This window comes from Felis catus, chromosome D2 (genome assembly GCF_018350175.1).
Source record: "Felis catus isolate Fca126 chromosome D2, F.catus_Fca126_mat1.0, whole genome shotgun sequence".
In the NCBI taxonomy this organism is placed as follows: domain Eukaryota; kingdom Metazoa; phylum Chordata; class Mammalia; order Carnivora; family Felidae; genus Felis; species Felis catus.
The window spans coordinates 52,056,263-52,079,659 of record NC_058378.1 but is presented as its reverse complement, the minus strand read 5'-3'; the positions used below and the strand labels follow the sequence as shown (position 1 = coordinate 52,079,659).

Sequence of the window (23,397 nt, the reverse complement as noted above, 5' to 3'; positions counted from 1 at the left end):
AATTCTCCACTAGAATATATTAAAACTTTATCTTATGAAAAAAAACTGCCCACTGGTCTCAAGTTGGAAGCTTTCAGTGATATGCATTCCACAGCCTCTCAAAAGTTATACTGACTGATTTGCTAATATCTTTCCTTTTAAAACCTTCTACCTAAGTCCCTGCCTTTATGGTTGTTATATACAACTTCCTGTACTCAGGTACATGGTCTCAAGGGCTACAAATAAAAGGCATTTAAGCATATAAAAGCCAAGTTAGAAACACAAGTGGCCAGCAGAATAGGAGAGAGCACACCAGCATGGGTCTCAAGACTCCATTTTCCCGGAAGGCTGCAAAGACATGCTTTTTGTAGAGTGAGATCTTAGGGATATACACCTGTGCGCGTCTGATAGAACCTAATGTTGCTAAAGCCATGAAGTGAAACTTAGTATTTTATAAATATACCATAACTTCTTAGCTGTCATACTGAGAACTGTTAGTTATCTTAGTACATAGTTTTATGGTAAAGTGTATCTTATTTGACACACAATCATAGATTGAAAGCAAATTGGGAACTTTGCCAACATAAAACCAGGTATCACTTGAAACTTTAAAATAGTTCAAAATATCTTATTCACATTTATTTTTTTGTAGCTTTTATTCTTTTGCTAAAGGATTTAAAGCCAAAACATTTAAGATCAAGAAGGGAGAAACAAAACCACAGAACTACCATAAACTAAGTATTACAATGAATCCAAAAGTTCTTTCAGGTCTCAAGTAATAAAACTGCACAAGGAGGCAGAAATGTTTTGCATATACAACTTATTTACCACTTACAAAGACAACACAGATTTAAATAGTTATTGTTAAATGTTCTAGATAAGCTACCATAAAGATACAGAAGAGCTAATATAAATAAATATACACAGCATAATTCAAATCGGATGTCACATCACATCCTGTCTTGTATGGATGAAAAACTCCTGATTACTAGTGGAAGTATAAAAGCTTTCTGTCATCATGTTAGCACTTGTGGTTATCACTACCAAAATTCTCTAAAGACATAGAGTAATTCTTTTCCTTGGACAGTGGGGTCCCAACTTTCAGGTGGTGAAAGTTTAAAGGTAAAAATCACATATCACCAAAATTGTCTTAAAAAAATTTTTTTTAAGGTTTATTTTTCGAGAGACAGAGAAAGACAGAACATGAGCGGGGGAGGGGCACAGAGAGAGGGAATCACAGAATCTGAAGCAAGCTCCAGGTTGTCAGCACAGAGCCCAACGTGGGGCTCAAACTCATGAACCACGAGATCATGACCTGAGCCGTAAGCTGGATGCTTAACCCAGTCGGAGCCACCTAGGCATCCCCCAAATTGTCTTTTAAATACTAAGAGCACACTCAGTTATTCACACTATGAGACTAACATAAACTGAGAGAGAGAGAGGAAAAAAAAATGAGTAGACATCCATCTCCCATTTTACACAAAGTGGCAGAAACACCTGCATTACTTTTTTCTCTGATTTATTTATTTTTCTTTCTAAACTCTGTATATTTAGATAAACTTGTATGAGTCAAATTATGCCTTTAATGTGACACCAATGAAGCAACAGCTGTAAGTTCAGGGATTTTAACGGCCTGTTCCCTAGCATCTTCCACGCAGCTAAAGAAACCAGGCTGTACACCTGCACTAAAAAGCAATCGCACTGTGCCAATTTCATGAGTGAAAACTTGTAAAAATGTTACGTGCTCAACTGTCTCCCAAATTCCTATGTTGGAGCTCTAACCATCAGTACCTTAGAATGGGACTGTATTTGGAGATGAGGTCTTGAAAGAGGTAGTTATGTTAAAATGAGGCTGGTAGGGAAGGTCCTAATCCAACCTGGCTGGTGTCCTTATAAGAGGAGATTAGGACATACTGTGAGAGACACCAGGCATGTGCACACAATAGAGAAAAGGCCATGTGACGACACAGTAAGAAGGTGGCCATCTGCAGCCCAAGGAGAGACTAATCCTGCCAACACCTTGATCTCCAGACTGTGAGAAAAAGTTTGTTGTTGAAGCCTCCAGTACCTTCCTATGGCAGGACTAACAAATACAACAAATTACTTTGGCAATAGGCTTATGTAACTTTTTAGTCTTAAGATTTTTCTCTGCTTGTGCTTAATAGCTACCCCAAGGGTGGAGAGCTTTAGCACGAGGAGGAAAGCTGGCTCAAGCAGGCTAATTTTTCAAGTTTATATGGCCAAAACTCAATCACCAAAGAGGATTTAAAAATTATAGTGACCAGCAGAGCCTCTTTCAATTGTTCTTACCGAATGAAACACACTAGCACTAAAGTGAACATGAAATACAGTTGCCCTGTACAAATATACTCAGGTATAACGGTGGTAAAAGACGACATCTGAGTTGCACCTTTTAAATTTACTTGCAGGAAATATTTTACTCCGATAAAATGAATCTTAGATGTCACCAGCTTAAAGGTATGCAACTTCATTCACTTACCTGCTAAATGTAAAGGTGTTGAATGTCGGCCTTGGGTATCACGGCAATTTACGTTATCAGGAGAAGACAACTTCTTTACTCTGGCTAAACAACCCTTCTTGGCAGCATCTAACAAAGCTGCGTCTCCCCGAAGCAGATCTTGGATGTCTGTATCTCCATCTTTAACAAGATCCAAAGGAGTATTTCCATCCCTGTTTTTCTTTGTAGGGTCCGCACCATGCTGGGCATGTGAAAAATAGACAAAGGGGTACTAGCTTAAGTTTGCCCTTAGTCAAGAAGAAAATAGTCAATGTAACTATACCAAAAAAAGTATCCTATTTTATATGGAGAGACTCTACCTTAAAGATGAACATGGTTGTTATATTTGATTTAGTACACAGAAAATTATAATAAAAAGAATACAGAGGCAGTTAAATATTGGGCTTTAATAATGCAATTAAATTATTACTATTATTATTTTATTTTTTTAAAGTAGGCTCCACATCCAACTTGGGGCTTGAACTCACAACCCTGGGATCAAGAGTCGCATGCTCTACCAACTGAGCCACCCAGGGACCCCTATAATGCAATTTAATAAAAATTTTACATTACGTTCAAAATAAGGTAGTATTTCATTAACAACTGACTTTCATGTATGCTATTTTTAATTTTCACGAACACTGACATAAAGTATAGATTTAATTTAGTCATATGCTCTACTGAGCCAGCCAAGGGCTCTAACTTTTGTTTTTAGTGTAAAATATCTACACTGGTACCTGTATTAAACCAGTACTATCACTTTTATTAGTGCCAAATAAATCTGGTTTATAAATTACACAACCCATCAAATGTCTTGAGGCTAAAGTACTATATAGGAAAAATTAAGACAATCAGAGAACTGTTACATGAAGATAGCTGACTTTATATAATAAATCTGTGTGTGGTAAACATCCTAGCAGATTAAGATATACAAGTGTTCATGACATTTATTCTGAAACTGAGGTAGAGAATTAGCTCTGTTTCATACTCCTTTACAAGTTTAAGTTTATATTAAAAGTTATTAGAAATATAAACATATTCTATGTAATAAACCCAGTCCAAAGTAAATATACCTGGAGTAGGAGTTTGCAAATTTCATACTTTCCTTTTGCTGCAGCTTCATGTAAAGGTGTAAATTTCCATAAATCAGCTACATTAACTACTGCTCCATGCTTAACAAGAAGTTCTGCAACTTCATAATGTCCATAAGAACATGCATTGTGCAAAGGTACAAGGCCTCTGAAATGAAAAATTATATAAAGAATGCAACACAAAGATATATATATATATATATTTAATTTTTATAAAAAAAATCTTTTAAAAAGCTTATTTATTTTAATATGAAGTTTATTGTCAAGTTGGTTTCCATACAACACCCAGTGCTCATCCCAACAGGTGCCTCCTCAATGCCCATCGCCCACTTTCCCCTCCCTTCCACCCCCCATCAACCCTCAGTTTATTCTCAGTTTTGAAGAGTCTCTTATGGTTTGCCTTAAATGCTTATTTTTGAGAGAGTGAGTGAGAGGGAAAGAGAGCACATGCACAAGCAGGGGAGGAGCAGAGAGAGAGGGAGACACAGAATCCAAAGCAGGCTCTGGGCTCCGAGCTATCAGCACAGAGCCTGACACAGGGTTTGAACTTGTGAACCACGAGATCATGACGTGAGCTAAAAGCAGACGCTAAACTGACTGAGCCACTCAGGCACTCCTATTTATTTATCTTTCGATATTTATTTATTTTGAGAGAGAGAGAGAGAGAGAGCGCGCAAGCAGGGGAGGGACAGAGAATCTGAAGGAGGCTCTTTGCTGTTGGCACAAAGCCTATACGGGGCTCAAGCCCAGGAACGTTGAGATCGTGACCTGAGCCGAAGTTGGACACTCAACCAATGGCACCACCCAGGCGCCCCCACAAAGACAGATTTAACTCAGAATTACATATAACTGATATATTTCTTTTTATTTTATTATTTTTAAAATTTTTTTTAACTTTTTTTTTTGAGAGAGAGAAAGCGTGCGCGCGCGCATGAGTGGGGGAGGAGCAGAGAGAGAGAATCCAAAGCAGGCTCCAGGCTCTGAGCTGTCAGCACAGAGCCCAATGCGGGCTCGAACTCAGACCATGAGATCATGACCTGAGCCGAAGTCAGATGCTCAACCGATTGAGTCACCCAGGCACCCCTGACATATTTCTTGAACTGCCTAAGAGATTACACTGCTTATTATTATTTTATAGAACCTAAATATTTTGAAAACAGAAATGGAATTATTTTTGGAGGGTCTGGGAGGAAATTTAAAAAATTTTTTAAATTGCAGAGAATATAACAAACACCTGTAGACTATCCAGAATTGAGAACTGTATACTTCTGAAGGAAAATACACAGGCAGAATTCAAATATCCTCAATGCATACTGAAAAATTCACTATATTAAAAATCAAACACACTCATCTCCTTAGTCATTATAAGATTACAAAGCATTATACAAATAAGGCTTTATATAAATGCTAACCATTATAAAATCTATTTACTTATTTTTAGAGAGAGAGAGAAGAGTGTGCGAGCAGGGGAGGGGCAGAGGGAGAGAGAATCTGGACATGGGGCTTGATGCCAGAACCCTAGGACCATGACCCGAGCCCAAATCAAGAGACAGATGCTCAACCGACTGAACCACCCAGGCACCCCAGATCCCTTGTAAAATCTTAACTGAAATTAAGAAGCTACATTTAAGCCAGTGTTAGGTAACAGACTTCTCTGAAAATAAAAGCGCTACCAACCCAACTATCCGAAAAAGATTTTCAAAAAAAATTTTTTTCACACTTTCCTAGAAAGGTCAGATAAAGGAAAAGAGGCCACAGCAATTCTTGGTACTTGCCCTTTATCTTTAGCATGCACATCAGCTCCGTGTTGCAGCAGATACTCCACCACAGACACCCTATTGTAGCCAGCTGCAAAATGGAGTGGTGTAGACTGACGCCCTTCAATGTCTCTGCAGTTGACACTCTGAACAGTGCACAATTTCTGTAGGATGGAACACAGTACACACATGATGCTGACTATCCTGACTTCTTGTTTTCATTAGTTTAGTAGAAATTTCAAATGTCTGATTTATTTTCTTGTCTCATTAAATCAGTATTCTCAAAAACTACTTATTTTCTTTTTATAAATTTACTTACTTATTTTGAGAGAGAGCTGGGGAGGGGCAGTTAGAAAGGCAGAGAGAGAATCCCAAGCTCTGCACTGTCAGCGCAGAGCCCCACACAGGGCTCAATCTCACGACCCTGGGATCATAGCCTGAGATATTAAGAGTTGGACACCCAACTGACTGAGCCACCCATACACCCCATTATTTTACCTTGTCATTTACAGGGAATTATATTCTTATTTTACCTTGTCATTTATAGGGAATCCATCCCTCTGGTCCTCTCATCTATGCCTAAAGATGAGGCTAAAGCTAGTGGGTAAATTTCATCATTATCACTACTACTATTTACACAAAGGTAATCTAAAGTACCAGTTATCAGCAATCGTTCATGGCAAATATACGTAGAGGTAGACCGGGTCACAGAAGTATTGGCATCACCTGGGGTTTGTTACAAATGCAGAATCTCAGACCCTCATCTATGGAGCCAGAGCCTGCATTTTAACAAAATCCCGAGATGATCCGTAAGCACACTAAAGTCTGAAGTGCTACAAGTTCTAGAAGTACTGCTCTAGACAGGGGTTCTCAAATTTTCATGCGTACTGGATCCTATCTCCAGATTTTCTAATTCAGTGTGTCTGGGGTGAGGCCTGAGAACCTGCATTTCTAACAAGTTCCCAGGTGATGCTTGTAGTCAAGGAATTACACTTATAATCCTCGGGAAAATTAAGAAAAGAGTCAAATAATTTTTTTGTGTTCTCTGCTTTAGATGAGGAAGCCTAAATGAGAAAAGCTGTAAGAATAACATTTTTATTCATGCTTGTATGAAAAGTACAAATGTTTGGGGGAAAAAAGAAACATAATAAATTGTGGTGCTTAAAAAGTCAAAAGAATATCAATATTAGTAAAAACTCTTACTTTTTACTATCCTACCTTAAAAGCAGGGATAACTTAAGCCTAATAAACCAAAGTAGGTAGCTATCCATGGGTTTAACTTCAGGGGGTTTAATCAGAGGACTGATAAAGCTTTTTTACACTTTCAAACAAGAGGCTGACAGATCTACAGATTCAGTGTTGCATTTGAGACAGTATTTCATGGCTTTGAAAAATGAATATTTTTAATACATGTGCCATGTGCTGCTAGTTTGGGTAGTTATCACCAGCCACTTTACTCCCTACCTCTCGGTTTAGTTTTGTATACGCTGAGACAAGTTTTCTAACACCTAGGAAGAAATATCTAGCCTGATGTATTTAAACAAACACAACTGAACACATAATTGAATGTTCACTGGGTAATATGCAGATGTCACTGTCTCAGTGATTCACACCAAGTCCCTGTCTATGGACAGATAAGGACTAGGAAGGCTGTGGAAATAAATTACCATCAGGTGATTTTAAAAGCAGAGATTAAGTGAAGATGGCCTAATGCTTATTCCCAGAGAATGAGAAAGGAAGGGCTCTCCTCAATCCAATGGCATTATTTTGTTCTCTAAGTCCAATTCCTGCCCCCATCTCTTCTCTTTATCTCTTTCTTGCTCTGGACTCCTTTTATCTTTACAAAAACAAAGTCTAGTCTCCACTATTATATATACTGGATATAGTTTTATGCTCTTGAATATATGTAAGTGAATGATTAACCATTTTTTTAATGTTTATTTTTGAGAGAGAGAGAGAATGCGTGAGCGAGCACGAGTGGGCGAGGGGCAGAGAGAGGGATACACAGAATCCAAAGCAGGCTCCGGGCTCCAAGCTGTCAGCACAGAGCCCAACGTGGGGCTTGAACTCACAAACTGTGAGATCATGACCTGAGCTGAAGTTGGACACTTAACTGACTGAATCACCCAGGTGCCCCAAGTGTTTAAAATTAACCCAGCACCCTCACCCCCACTCAAATCAGCTGGTAACCCTTTAACTAGTTGACTTTAATTTTTTTTAAAGTTTATTTATTTATTCTGAGAGAATGAGTGAGCAAGAGCACATGCACAGGGGAGGGGCAGAGAGAGAGGGAGGGAGACAGAGAATCCCGAACAGGCTCCATGCTGTCAGAGCAGAGCCTGACTCAGGGCTTGATCCCACAAACCTGTGAGATCATGACCTGAGCCAAAATCAAGAGTCAATGCCTAACTGACTGAGCCACGCAGGAGCCCCGCCTTTAATTTTTTTTAAGTGTTTATTTATTTTGAGACAGAGAGAGAGAGAGACAGAGAGAGACAGAGAGAGAGAGAGAGAGAGACAGAGAGAGAGAGAGAGAGAGACAGAGAGAGAGAGAGTGCGAGAGTGCGCGTGAGTGCCAGTGCGAGCAGAAGGGCGGGGGGGGGGGGGGGAATCCAAAGTAGGCTCTGTGCCACCAGTGCAGAGCCTGGTGTGGGGCAGGGCTTATACTCACGAACTGTGAGATCATGACCTGAGCTGAAACCAAGAGCTGGATGCTTAACTGACTAATCACCCAGGCACCTTGCTTTTACTTTTTAAATCACTTTTCCAGAAAAAAAAAAGAACCAGCTCACTACTTTTAACTCAAGTGACTTGTTTTTCTAGAAGTCAGCAGTATTCGGTAATAGAAACCAAATCCTCCTTTCAGTATCTTATTTAACCTCCTACTTAAATGAATGAAAATGTAAATATAAAATATATCAAACAATAAGACTGCATTATAGTGGTGTTTTTTTCTTTGAAAAATGAAATTATTTAAAAAATAAAATCTAAAGTTACTTGGAGATGATTATACTACTATCTACCCACATAAAGCAGCAGGAAGATCACATGCACATTTAAATCAACTTTCAGAGGTCTCTCATATTTAAAAGGACAGTGAATAAGTTTCCTTAGAGCTCAAGCTCAGATGACACCAACATATTTCATTCTCAGGAAATCTTTGTGTGGTGAGTCTGTTCAGGATTGAGGACACAAAAGAAATACAGTGAAATTGTTTTATTTGGCTACTTCTGTCACACATCAACAAATTTAGTTTATAAAACGTATTACCTATCACTGTTCCCTCAAATAGGACCAGCACTGTTTTTGAAAAAGTCTGAGGGCAACAGTGAAAAAATAACACCCATTGCGTTACTGAGGAATTATTTAATTCATAAAACATGTTAATTTTAACCTATATTAGGTGAATTGAAAAATAGTCTTGCTCTTTCAGAATGTTAGGCTCTGAGTTATTTACTGGGATATACAATTTCTGTAGGTAACAGAAATATCTGGTACAGGCATTCAACTACTACCTATGACTCTATGGTAAAAAGTAAAGCAAAATGTGAAGGAGGGTAATTCAACAGAAGATAACCACAGGAGATGGGCCGCGTACGAACTGAAGCTGGCTAGATGAACTGAAGATTATTAGGAGACCGTGGATCCGAAAAGTGACAACACAGTGGTAGAAAAGGGCAAAGAAATGAAACCAGAAGAAATACGTAGACACAGTGACACACTGTTTAGTTCTTTTTCCCATTCCTGTTTTATGCGTCATATGTAAACAATGGACAATAATTTGGTATCTTATTCTTTTAAAGGGACAAATGAATAGGTGCTTTAAACAAAATGTATTTCCATAAACATGCAGTTTACTTAAGTTTGTGATTGTGACGTATTTACTGAGATGCATGTGAAACTAAAGTTTTTCATTGCACAATGATCCTTACTTGGAGAGAAGAACTAGATTATCATTATTTACCTTTTTTTTTTTTTTTTAAAGGGTTTTGTCTTTTTTAATTTGAGAGAGACTGTGAGTGGGGGAGGAGCAGAGAGAGATGGAGAGTGGGAATCTCTGTGCTGTCAGCTCAATTTCGTGAACTGTGAGATCATGACCTGAGCTGGAATCAAGAGCTGGACGCTTAACTGACTGAGCCACCCAGGCGTCCCTCATTATTTACCTTTTAAAACAAGGCACATATACATAACTAGGCTCTTCATTACAACAGTACAGATACATTAAACACCGTGAAAATAAAACCCAAAAGTTAACAAAAACACAAGATCATATCTTACTTTTACAGTTTCTACATCGCCAGCCTTTGCAGCTTCCAGCAATTGTCTGTCTGCCTCTGAATTGCCTAATGGGATGCCCTCTAAAAACAGAGAAGGAAAGAGTGATTAGCTCTTATTTAGAAGGTAGGACCAAGCTTTAAGGGAGGCATCTTATCTCAAAGTAAAGTTCTTTTTGCAGTTTGGTAGACTACATAATAAATCTCCAAGGTAGTAGGGGAAAACCATTAAGACACTGTTAAAAACTTTTTCGAGACAAAAAAAGAATTTTGGGAAACATTAAACATATAAACAGGCAAAATGTTTATATACATATAAACAGGCAAAATGTATGTAAATGTGAATAACAACTATAAACTGTGATTTAAACAATATAACGGAACGTAAAATAGGTGAAAGATGGCATATTCTACAACCAAGGCCACTGGATGGTGGAAAAGCTTTACATTAGGAGAGCAATGGCCAGAGATCTAACCACGGTTCTGCCCTTAACTAGCTATCTGAACTGGGGTGAAGGGCCTCAGATTTTTTCAGTTCTAAAAAGAGAAAAGATGGACTAGAAGATAACTAAAGTCATCTTCAGGTCTGAAATTTTGTTTTATAGCTCACTTAAAATCTCATAGAAAAGAAAGAAAACATGTACTTTGTATCTTAGAACAAAAATTCCAATGGACTGAAGACTGAAGGATAAAAAATTAAAACTTAAAAATACTCAAAGACAATCTAAGTGAGTATTTTTATACCTGGAGTAAAAAAGCATCTTAGAGTAGTACACCAAGGCAGGACCCAAATCAATTAGGAAAAATATGTCAGGCAATAACATAACATTAAAATTATGAAGGCAAATAAAAAAAAAAAGGAAAAAATACCGCAACCTGTATCTTAGAAATGCAAATTAAAATACCGCGATACTAGATTTTTCTTTTTTATCCATTAGTGGGCAGGGTGGAAATGGGGGAGGCTACCCTGACAATATTTCTATATATTGCATTTAAAAAAAAGCATCTATTACTTCTGAAATTCACACACATTCACCCAACGCAAAGATTAAGAATCATACTAGCGCTGACAAACAGGTCTTGTCATACACTGTCAGCAGGACTATAAAATGGTACTTAAAAACCTTTCTAGAAGATGATTCAACAATTACATGTTATTCTTTGACCTGGAAATTCTACTTTGATAATTTAAGAAACTCGCTGGAAAGGTATGAAATCGCTTAGCACAAAACTAGCAAGACTGTAAATATCCATCACTATGCAAATGAATAGGACCAGTGTTATAACCCCAAACCTGACACCAGAACAAACATATCGTATACGGGGAACTAAAGAGAATCTTCAAAGAGTCTTGTAGTTAGTTCAGCTTTGGCAGTTTCCAGGAGGTTTTACCAACCTGCCTTCATCTATTCAGTGTTTTTCTCAAAAGCTGGTTTCTAAGACCACAGACATAAGGATCATCAAAAGTGACTGTTAAAGATATAAGAGGCTTGATCTGTTGGATTTCTTCTCATTTGAGCCCTGAGATGTCAAAGTCACTTTCAAATTTATTGGACCAGATTTCAAGGCTGAAACGTATAACCTAGGCAAAATGTAGATATTTGATCTAAATATTTAAAAATGTAATGAATATGCAGGTATTCATTAAATGTTTTAGTAAGTCAAATAGTTGGTTACCTGGTACAAATTCTACATGCCTCATACATGAAGGAGATAATAAAACAGCGAAGAGGTAGGGCCAGTCTTTAGAGTATTATTTATCATTATGGATCAACTAAGAGACACCTACCTTTTTATGTTTTCCTTTCTTTAAAGAAATAGCAACCATTATAGCTCACTCTTAAACATTTCCTAGATAAAAACTTAAGAGAAACTGGGCAGAAAACACTACTGGAAAATCATAACTAAGACTTCATGACATCTGGAGCACTGAGTAGAAAAAGTTATGAAATAACAGCCAAATAGTCTACATTTTCCTTTTACTACCAACTCCCATGTAATATGTGAAAAAATTTAAAGGATAATTTTTTTATTTTTATTATTATTTTTTAACATGTATTTATTTTTGAGACAGAGAGAGACAGAGCATGAACGGGGGACGGTCAGACAGAAAGGGAGATACAGAATCCGAAGCAGGCTCCACGCTCTGAGCTGTCAAGCACAGAGCCTGACACAGGGCTCAAACTCACGGACTGTGAGATCATGACCTGAGCCGAAGTCGGATGCTCAACCGACTGAGCCACCCAGGCGCCCCTAAAGGATAATTTTAAAAAGTTGATTTCATGAAAGCATTTAATACCTTGAAGAAGTTGCTGCACGTTTTCATTTCCCATCTGTAAGGCAGTAAAGCCCTGAAGGGATATGATGTTAGGATCACACCCGTAGCTCAGGAGTAGGCGGCAGGTTTGCAGATGACCACAATGTGCGGCTCTGTGCAGAGAAGTCTGACCAAGATTATCCAGAGCATTAACCTTAACAATGCAGAAAAAGCCAAAATTAGCCTGCAACACAAAACTTAAAACCATCCAATTATGAATTTAACACTTGCTACTGATTTAAAAATCCCAATTATTCTCTTATGAAGCCTCTTATCTGGTGCCAAAACAAGTGTTTTTGCTCAAATCTAGAGCATAAATTCAGTAATTCATGAAGGCCGATACCAGAAAAGACCTTTTTATGGGTTAAAAGCAGGAAATGTTGAATAACAGTTGCGTTTGACATTAAAGTATTAGTAAATTTACTGCATTTTGAGGTAGACACTACCTAAAAAAGTTTGTGTGTTTTTAAAGATCTCTGAGGTCCAGAAACGCGGAGACTAACCCTCAAGATACACGACAGTAACAAAGCCAGAGACTAAGTTAGCATTGAAAACATTTATTCCTATCGGCTTAATCTTCTACCTTTTTTAATCATCCAAATATAATCTGTATAGATACACAAACACATTACATACATTTACACAACAGAATACTTCTAAGCAATAAAAAGGAACAAGCTATTGGTACATGGATCAATCTCCAAAATATACTGAAGAGAAAGCCTTACACTGAGTATGTATTGTATGATTCCATAGACACGAAGGCCTAGAACAGGCAAATCTAATCTATATAGGAAATCATCAAAATGGTTGTTGCCTTATGGGTGGAGATTGCCTTGGATGGGGCCCTGCTTCTGCCATGAAATAACATTTTATATCTTGGTAAGTTTTGGTTACACAGGTGTATGCGTTAGTCAAAACTCAGCAAATGTACATTTAAGATTTGTGCATTTCAGTGTACGTAAGTTTTAAATCCCACCAAAAACCTGTAAACAAATACTGACCTCTAGATAATGCCTATATGGAAATATTTAGGGAGAAGTGTATAGCAATTTGCAAATTATTCTGAAATATGTAATATGTATATATACACTTATGGACAGAGGGAGAAACTGATGGGTATGTAATAAAACAACATAGTAAAATGTTAATTCCCCCATCTCATCTCTACCTGCAACCCTCCCTACCAGGGAAGTAATTCTTTAAACATAAGTGAGAAATTAAGTTCCTCAGTAATCAATCCTGTGGCCACTAGTGTGATTTGAGACACATCCAATTCATATTCATAGAATTGGAGAATATTTGAACAGGAATATATTAAGACTTTCTCAATGAATCTCAAACTAGATTATAGAGAGCTAGTCTCCATGCTTTTGGAAACTGAAAACTGATTTAAAATGCTCAGGACAATTAATCTATTTATTCCCAAAACAAAACTCACTGAAATGTGAAATACATCCCACTTGACAACTTTATTTGGGTACCACTTTGTGTGAAGATCAGGGTGACAAACTTGTCCTGGTTTGCCTGGGATTTCTCTGGTTTTAGCACCGAAAATCCTGTTTCTGGAAATCCCACAGTTCCTGAACAAACCTGGATAGTTTGTCACCCTCATCAAGATTGCTTCGTTGACTTTCACAACTCAAATTTAGTATGTATCCAGATATTCTTCTAGTAATGCACCACATGTATGAAAAAAGCAATCTATGAAAAGTTATAGAACAGACGAGATATGCCAAGCAGTCAAGCAGAAATAAACTTTATTTTATTCAGTAATTTACAATAGGAAAGACTGAGATTATACATTATCAAGAATTCCCCCAAATCAAAGAGAAATTAGAACAGTGAAAAGAAACACAAACAAAAAATCGTAGAAAGAATTCTGAGTGATTCCTTGAGTGGGATCCCACAGAAGGACAGATCAGAAAACTATTCTGGCAAAGCACATTTAGGGAAGAGCCTTGGGGCCACCCAAGGGCTAAAGGGTCTCTACTCCTTTCTTTTCCTTTCATTCAGAGCAGCTCCATTCTTTGTTACATAATGAGTTTCTACTCAAGATTCTGTTTGGAAAAGGCAAGGTTCTGTGGCTAAAAACTGTGAGAGCTGTTGAATTAGATGACTGTCATCTCTTCCAATCTGGGATGCCATGTGTATCTTTTACTGAGTGGTATTTTTTAAAGTTCCTGGGTAACAAGTGATGGTCTCTAGCCTGATGAAAACATAAGTATTCTAAGAATAAAATGCTTTGTATACAAATGTCAACTAAAGAATACTGACTTCCCAATATGGGGAGCTATGAATGGGGAGTTGAATTTTTTAAATAATTTACTTCCTTCTGTTCCAAGTCCTTTGGCTTAGTCACAGAAATAACAGAGAGTAAGAAAGACTGTGGCTGGGGATAACAAGAGTATCATGGTAACCAAGGAACAGAAGACATGAGTGAGAGAAGACTGGAGATGATGGGTCAGAATCAGTGTGTCTCCAGCTGAGGATATTCTCAAGAGTATTGTTAAAAAAAGACCTCAAAGGTAAACTTGACCAGTGGGTTGTGGGTAACGGGAATGGAGAAGGAAGCATGTACTTTTGAATAAATCCTTAGGTTTCCTAGCAAAAAATCAGATAAAGAAAAGTACCTGCTAGTCTATTTTTAAGTATAGATTAAGACGAAAGAAATAGCACTTGTGAGAGAGAATACAGTTTAGGAAGCCAGGTATTTCATCTGCTAAACAGGAAATAACTCACTGGATTACCAAAGATTACCAAAAAGGAAGTATACCTTTGCTTCATGTTTCACTACTACTTCGACAACATCATTATGAGCTTTCTCAGATGCCACGTGTAGAGGAGTCAAGAATCTTAAAAAGAAAAAGTCAGCCAGACAGTGAATATATTATCCAAAAAATAAAAGGTCAATAATTTTTAATTACTAAATGTATACTTACTCTTTAGTCTTTTCATTGATGTTTGCTCCTTTTCTTAGCAAGAGTTCACATATTTGCTTTCTTTTGGGGTACGGAGATGCGGCAGCACAATGCTAGATAATTTAAATTGCAGCATTAATCAAGGACTATACATGACTGATTTTTATTTAAGAACATTTGTGTTTCCAATCAAGAACAACCAAGAAGTTATTTAATTTCTTTGTTTTATTTTTGACCTAACTTTGCTACTCGAAGACTTTCTATTGGATAAAATGTACAACAGTTACCAAATTCTGGCAGGGCCTGCAAATCCTATTTACCAGAGGGTATCTGTTACTAAATATTCTGGTTGAGTTCTACAGTTGTCCTACATCTTTGAAAAAGTCAATAGTGATGTGATGAAAATTCAAATTACTGTGACCAATGCTCCTTTTAAAACTATTCCCACATAACATGGTATTTATGTTATTTTTAAAGGTTAATTAATGAAACACCCCAAAGGTTGGAGTTTCTTTACATGAAGAAATAAAAGACACTCATCAGCTCTGGAGGCTGCTTGGTAACAGCACGGATCAAATAGCTGCCAAGATCAGTATTTACTTCTTTCTCAACTAGTTGCTTCAACAGAATAAGGAGCTTGGATTAGCTTGGATTTGTCAAAATCAATGGGAGAAGATGAAATGCTCTACAATGAAGGCTGTAGCATCTATATCTATGATACGTCAAAGAGGAAAGGAGTCAGGAAGTGGGGATTTGCCAGTTATAAACCTAGTATGTATCTCATGGTCATGTCCCAAAATCTTTGCATCTCTAATATCCAAGATAATACTCCTATACAATAGGTGTTCAACAAATGTCTGAATGTGTGAATGACGAGATCAATGTAAAGATACTAAGTTCAATTGAAGCCTGAGAATTCATGGGATAAAAGTTCTGGATAACTGTTAAGCTAAGTTGTTCTATATATCTAAATTCAAAGTACATATGAAATTTGTTCTCTTACTTTAACCTATTAATTATAAAGCTTATCTGATCTTCATGACTGCTTCAGATTCATTCTGTGTTGCTGCTGTCACCAAAATCATTCCTTTGCCCTCAATAAAAACCATTTCTAACTGGTAAACACAGCTCCTTTGGTATGTCGGGAGTTACCATCCCAGGACATCTATCTATCAGGGTAGCACACAAAATAGAAATAGTTTATTTCCAAGAATTCTTGATCACATCCATCTCAAAACTGCACTCCTACTCCTCAGCCCCATCCTGGGGCAGCACCTGTAATTTCTGGAAGCCTGGAAAATACTGCCCCTCCCTGCACCACAACTATCCACCAATACTTAACTCCTAGTAGGTTTTAACGTTAGTAACAGAAATAAGTTGTTTAATAGCAGACTACTTACAGGGAAAATAATATATAGTATTAGCTTTTCAGACCAGAAAATTTTCCTGTCAGTCTTTTCAGATTTCTCTGCACCATCTTGATAATTTGCACTAGCATTTCTTATTAGTCTGCAGCTTTACTCTTTTTTTTTGCTTAGATATTTTTTACAACTAGAGTGGCAAAAAGGCCTAAAACGTGTTATAGATAGGCTCCTACATGACCTTCACATAGTTTACATCATGGCATAAGGAAGGAAATTAGCCAATAACCAAGAAAATGAATTATCTACAAGATACTAGGTAAGTAGGACTAGGAGTTAAATTTGCCCCTAACCATATTTGTTTACTTAGGGTCCTCTTCCTTCACTCAAAGCACATTCTGCAATTCATACAGCAGCACTGACTTTGTTCCTTTTAAACCGTTAGTTCGCAGACAGTCTGATTACACCCTTCTCTTCCTATCTGCCATCACTTTATCCCTACTGGATCCCATTCTTTTCTGCTTTTCCACAGACTGCCCAATTCTCATCTACTTTGTTACAGCTCCACAGAAGTGTTACTACCTCTATCTGAGAAGCAGCCTCTACTCACATAGACACATTATTCACACAGTATAGAGGGGATATATACAGACCTTAGACTGATTCTGAAAAAAATTATAATACTGGAAGGAAAAGCAAGTGGTTTTTATATGGATGGCAGAATTATTTTTTTTTCATTACCCTGACTGGGTTCAAAATTCTCAATCACAAGCATTTACAATTTATATAACAAAAAAGGAAATGATATGTACTATTATGATAGTAAAAAGGCTACCTATAATACATGTCAGTATACGAATAGTTTTTTTTTTCTGGAAGGATACTTAAATGAATAATACTATTGCCTTTTAGAGGGGTGAGGTTGTCTATTTTTCTGTACTGTTTGAAATTTTTTCTTTATACATGTTCAGGTACTAATTTAAAAAAAACAAATCTTTAAAACAATTCTATTAGTAAAAGTAGGACATTATGTTATTCTGTGTCATCAAAAGAAGTATGACGTTATGATTAGTTTAGCACGTTTTTGGTTATTGCATCTTAAAAACTTTAATCTGAAACATTACCAATGCTGTTTCATGTGTTTGAGGATGCTTGAAATTCACCATTTCCAGAGAGAGATGTTTTTTGATTCGTGTAACATCAGCTTCCCGTGCAGCCTGCAGCAACGAGTGGCCTTTAAATTCATCTAGATGAAGAAAAAGCATGTAAATTATTGAGGTTCTGAAGATATTCTCCAAATATAACCCCCCAAAAGGGAGACAGTGCTATACCAGCTTTTCTCAGTTATGACCCAATTCATCCCCAAATGTATACACAGATTTAGCCCATGGCTGACTCAGGGTCTATTTTGGTTTGTAGGGACCCAGAGTACTGCAATGTATTCCCAGACCTGAGAGTTCTAAGAATTTTCCAAAGCAGAGAATTTTTCTCAGTAAACAAATAAAACAAAAAGTGATCATGGTCCCTACACTAGCATGGCAGCAGCAGGTAATTTTGCTCATACATCAGAGAACTGGTGACCAGAAAATCAAATATTTTAAGAGCCACCTACTGATGAACAAATGAAAGAGTATTTTCTCAACATTCCTTTCATGCATCAGATTTGTGACACCACCCATTAGCCTTTATTGTTCCAGAAGAATACAAATGTTAACACCAGTTTCCTACTTCTATGTAGTAATACTGTATCTGAACCAGGTGGCTGTTTCTCACTACATCTGTATCAGTTATAGACCAAAAACCATAGAACTGCCTACATACTAAAGCATATTAGATGGTAAAATCTGGGGACTATGTTTACAAGACAGCAATCCTACAAATAACACTGTAACTTCATGGCAGATTAATCAGAAACTCACACCAAAGATAGGAACAAAACCCAAATTCTTTCTTTTCAAACCCATACCAACTATCTAGACTAACACATATAAAAAGCACTGAACTTGACTTGAAAAAACAAATACAAATATATTTTCTTTTCACGGCATCTTAAGACTAGAAGTTCTCGAGTAGAAACCTCCAAGTGACTAAATATGCTAGCACGAACAACAATAGATACCCATGGCTAAGGGTATCACAGCTATTATTTAAAAATTTCTAAAAACAGTGAGAAAGAACAAATTTTTAGTTTATTGGTATCTTAATATTCGAGGTTGAACATTCATCATTTTATACTCACATGCTAATCTTTCTTTTAACTGTGGTGTGGGAGCCAAGTCTATAGCACTTTTATTATGACAATTCAGCAGTGTTGGATCTGCACCGTAACTTAGGAGAAGAGAACACACTTCAACCCTGTTCTTTGAAGCTGCCTCATGAAGAGGAGTGAATTGCCACAAGTCCATTGCATTTACACAGGCACCATGCTGAGGGATTGGGAGGCGGGTAGAGCATATATTTAGTGTTCAATTTGTAAGAGAGTTTAGAATTATTAGTACTGTATAATTTAACATCACGCATGCTTAAACATGTTCCCAAAGTTCACTTTTCAAACTAATTATTTCAGAAATACATTTCTCCCCCCACGGAAAACCAGCAGCTTGTTGCTAGGCCTATGCACAAGGGCCTTATTTAACTCTTTTATTGTTAAAAACACAGTTGAGAATGAAGCTTTAACTTGCATCTTTTCCAATTTCTAATTTTTTTTCTTTTTTTGTGGTATAATTTACATATGGTAAAACACAGTTCTTCACTGAATAATCTGACAAGTTTTGACAAATATATACAGCCATGATAACATCACCCAACTCAAGATATAGGATACTTTCATTACCCCAGAATGTTCCCTCACGCTTTTATAGATAATTCCTGGCCCCATTCTGTTAGCACCATGTTAGATTTACCTGTTCTTGAACTTCATAAAAATAGAATAACACAGTATGTACTTTTGTGTCTAGCTTCTTTCACATACAGTGTTTCTGAGATTCATTCATGTTGTATCAACAGTTCATTTTTATTGCTGAATAGCATTCCATTGTACAGACACACCATAATTTACTTATCCATTACTCTGTTGATGGGCATTTGGACTATTTCTAGTTTTTGACTATTATGAATAAACTGTTATGAACATTCATGTACGAGTCCCTTTATGGACACATGCTATGTCCCTAGGAATGGAATTGCTGGATGATATGGTAAGTATAGGTTTACTTTTATTAGAAACTGCCAAATAGTCTTCTAAAGTGGCTGTATTACTTTTGCATTGCCATCAGCAATGTTTGAGTTCTAGTGCTCCCCCATCCTTGTCAGTCTTTTTAATTTCAGCCATTTCAAGTAATGGAGTTGGACAGAGCACAGAAGTCATTCCAGTTCAATCTCATCTCTCACAATCCCTTCCACAGTATTCCTGCACAAGACAAATGAATTCCTTACCCTTTTGGTATTCTCAATAATGGGAAACTAATTCTCAACTAACATGATTTTTCATAATTACCAGGTAAATCTTATTACAAGTTATCTTCTATCTTAAGTTAAACATGTATTTTAAACTTTGATCTACTGATATTCGGAGCAAGTGAGATCAACATTCTTTGCAGTATTTGAAAGCAACTCTTACGTTTTTCTTTTTGAGTCTAAACACCTTCAGCTCCTTCACTCATCTTTCTTATCAGATGGTTTCTAGACTTCCTTTCACCCTAGCTGCCCTCAGCTAAATATACTTCAGTTTAAGAACTTCATTAAAAGGAGCTCCTGGCTGGCTCAGTTGGAAGACAATGTGATCCTTCATCTTGGGGTTGTGAGTTCGAGGCCCATGTGGAATGGAGCGATTACTTAAATAGCATACATACATAGATACGTACATACAAATACTTCATTAAAAAAAGTACTGAGAGCCGGGGTGCCTAGGTGGCTCAGTTGGTTAAGCCTCTGGCTCTTGACTTCAGCTTAGGTCATGATCTCACAGTTCGGGAGTTCGAGCCCTGTGTTGGGTTCTGTGCTAACAGCTGGGAGCCTGAAGCCAGCTTTGGATTCTGTGTCTCCCTCTCTCTCTGTCCCTCCCCTCCCTGCACCCCTCCCCTGCTTGCGCTCTGTCTCTCTCTCAAATATAAACAAACATTAAAAAAATTTTTTGGAAAAAATAAAATAAAACCATATGGTACCTCATAAACCTCAAAGTGGTCAAATGCTGACCTATAAATCATCTATGTAAGGATTATACATATTCCTTCTATACCCACCAAGCACTGAAAACACATAGTGAACAGGTATACGATGTATTTCAAATTGGTTTTATAATTCTAAGAAAAACAGAAGAGAACTAACCTTGACCAGAAGTTCAGTTACTTCATAATGACCATAAGAACAGGCATTGTGTAAGGGCACCAGATCACTACAGTATGGGGTGAGAGTGAAAAGAAGTCTGTGTTATTACAGATGCCCTAGGCGTAATTGTAATTAACTTAAATTTACGCTTAGATTTAAATAGCAAATGGCTTTTGTGACCTTCAAACAGAAATGAACAGAATTTAACACCCATTTAAGCACTAAGTTCTAACAATCCTAACTCCCAAATCGCTTTCAAATCCATCTTTTTTTTCCTGCACGGCTAACACCACGGCCTTTACTATTTCTTCTTATACTACTGAAACAGCCTCCACTTCAATTTACCCTCCAAACTGTAGCCAGATTTTTCTAAAAGGTAAATCTGACGTAGTTACTCCTTGTTTTAATGCCCTTCACTGGTTCTTCCTTGCTTTTGAAAGCTGGTTCCAACTGCTTACCCTGGCATGCAATGGTCTGGCCTTCTGGAACCTTACCCTTCAATGATGGTACACTCAAGCACTTGCAGTTCCCTTGATGCCTCTGCACATACTATCCCCTTGGTGTAGAACAGACTTCCCTCCCTCCTGGCTTCTACAATCTTTTCCAGACTCCGAGCTCAAAAACTGGCTCTTCTTTGAGACTTTTTTTTTCAGATTCTGTAGGGTAAATTACTTAATAAACTAAAACCCAATTCCTTCATGATGGCAATGGAGAAAGAACTTTCTGTATAGGAAGGTACGGTGGAACCTTAAAATCCTGACTTGTACCTTTAAGCTGCTCTTCCTTGGGGATCACTCATTCATTAATTACCACAGACACTATCGTGATGGTTGCTGGTGAGGAAGAGCCACTCACAGTTTAGCCTTTAATTTTACCTGTCCTCTCTTTAAAGGCTCGTGGCTTTCCTCACCATTTTTCATTGTAGGATTTCTTTCCGGAGCACCGATTTCATTCCCAACTATCTACTGGCTCTCTCTACCTGAGCCCTCATCATCATCTCATAAAACCGAGAGTTCTAAAAGTGAACTCAGGGGTGCCTGGGTGGCTCAGTCGGTTAAGTGCCCAGACTCTTGATTTTGGCTCAGGTCATGATCTCACGGTTCTTGAGTTCGAGCCCCGCATTGGCCTCTGCCTTGACTACATGGAGCCTGCTTGGGATTCTCTGTCTCTCTGCACCCCCCTCCATCGCCCGTTCGTGCATGCTCACTGTCTCTCTCTCAAAAATAAATAAACATAAAAAAAAAAAAAAAAAAAGGGAACTCAACGTTTTCTTCCAAGATTTCCCTCCTGGATTTTAGCATGTGTATCACTGGGTCTCAGTCATTCAGCTTCAGAATTTGAAATGTAGTTATCTTTTTATTTCCTTCTCATTCATCATATTCAGTCAACAAATCTTGGCCATACTTACCTTGTAATATATCTCCTACACCTATGTCTTCATTTCCATTCCTCTGCAACATTATTATAGATTCTCATCGTGCTTGAACCCCTACAATGATTACTCTAACTGCCCTTTTCCTTCTGGCTCTTTGTCTCCAAACTACTCTACACATTCCTGCCAGAGTGTGTCCCCTAAAACCCCTCTTTCAGAAAAAATTTTCCCCTTACTTAAGATCCTTCAATGGCTCACAGCTCACAGCGAATTCTTTAGGCTAGAATACCAAGTCTTCTAAAACTTGCTTCTTACCTACTTCTCCAACCCTAAACTTCATTTCTCCCTCCTGCATAAATCATCTGCTTCAGCCATACTGGTTTAGTCATTGTTTCTTAAAGATGTTGTAATATATGCTTCAGCACCTCCTCTCACACAGATTCTCTTGCACAAAGATGTTTCCTAAGCTTCTGCTCTCTTGAACTGAGTCCAGGTCAAGTATCACCTCCTCCTGAAGGATTTTCCAGCCACTACAGCCATCACTGAGAGTTCCCTCCTGGGAACTCCTAAAGTACTATCTCTATTATACCTCACACTCGGTAGAGATCTTACATTGTTAGCTATCTTTCCATTCTCCCTAAATGCAGTGTAAGCCCTATGAGTGGGAGCTTTACGATTTTATAATTCTCAGATTCCTGAGAGCAATCTGCATATTGTAAAAACTCAATAATGTTTATGCTGTTTAGCAAACAGTAAGATTTTTATAAGATTACAGAGATTATTACAAGGACAGAAACATCTGAGAAATCCTCATCTGTTTCCAATGCTTACTTACCCTTTATCTTTAGCATGGACATCAGCTCCATGTTGCAGTAACAGCTGTACAATTTTTACTCTGTTGTATCCTGCTGCCAAATGCAATGGAGTTGACTGAAATATTAATCAAATTAATGAAATTAAAATAATAGCTACAGAAATGTGTGAAAAGGTAAAAATCCAAATACCAAAAATCCAGAAAAAAACTTGATAAAGGTATTAATTTGGTTTTATAGAATCCAACATACGTACTGAAGGCATAAAAGTTTGTAAGTTCGTTATTAAATAAGAAGCAAACAACTATATATTTATTATCAATAAAGTATTACTAAATTTAAGAATCCAAACTATTACTTAAAAGAAATATTAGCATTTGCATTAAACGTTTTCTTTTTTTTAAGTTTATTTCTTTTGAAAGCGCGAGAGAGAAAGAGACAGCGCAGGGTGGGAGTTGCAGATAGAGAGGGAGAGAGAATCCCAAGCAAGCTCTGCACTGTCAGAACAGAGCCTGATGCGAGGTTTGATCTCACAAACCATGAGATCATGAGCTGGGCCACAATCAAGACTCGAAAGCTTAACTGACTGAGCCCCCCAGGTGCCCCTTCATCAAATGTTTTAATTTTTAGTGACACAAATGCATTTTCATGTTACCAGGAGGATGAACA

The 23,397-nt window shown here is 37.4% G+C and overlaps 1 protein-coding gene and 1 long non-coding RNA gene across 4 annotated transcripts in view; one reads left to right on the top strand and one right to left on the bottom strand.

Moving 5' to 3' along the window:
- TNKS2 (tankyrase 2) overlaps positions 1-23,397 on the bottom strand; it is a 67,042-nt gene that overhangs the window by 21,608 nt on the left and 22,037 nt on the right. For 2 of the 3 annotated variants that reach the window (XM_019814078.3, XM_023240721.2), the window contains exons 6-16: positions 22,752-22,846; positions 20,545-20,611; positions 18,458-18,644; positions 17,343-17,464; positions 14,879-14,970; positions 14,713-14,791; positions 11,919-12,090; positions 9,624-9,703; positions 5,364-5,509; positions 3,571-3,736; positions 2,480-2,699 (exon numbers count right to left, since the gene is read on the bottom strand). In XM_019814078.3, the coding sequence (XP_019669637.2) occupies positions 2,480-2,699; positions 3,571-3,736; positions 5,364-5,509; positions 9,624-9,703; positions 11,919-12,090; positions 14,713-14,791; positions 14,879-14,970; positions 17,343-17,464; positions 18,458-18,644; positions 20,545-20,611; positions 22,752-22,846 (1,426 nt within the window). The remainder of the gene's footprint in view (positions 1-2,479; positions 2,700-3,570; positions 3,737-5,363; positions 5,510-9,623; positions 9,704-11,918; positions 12,091-14,712; positions 14,792-14,878; positions 14,971-17,342; positions 17,465-18,457; positions 18,645-20,544; positions 20,612-22,751; positions 22,847-23,397) is intronic. The other variant, XM_023240722.2, reaches the window with a different exon arrangement.
- LOC111557109 lies at positions 13,995-15,896 on the top strand. The gene is made up of 2 exons (XR_002736881.2): positions 13,995-14,464; positions 15,335-15,896. It is a non-coding gene; the product is annotated as an uncharacterized LOC111557109 (long non-coding RNA).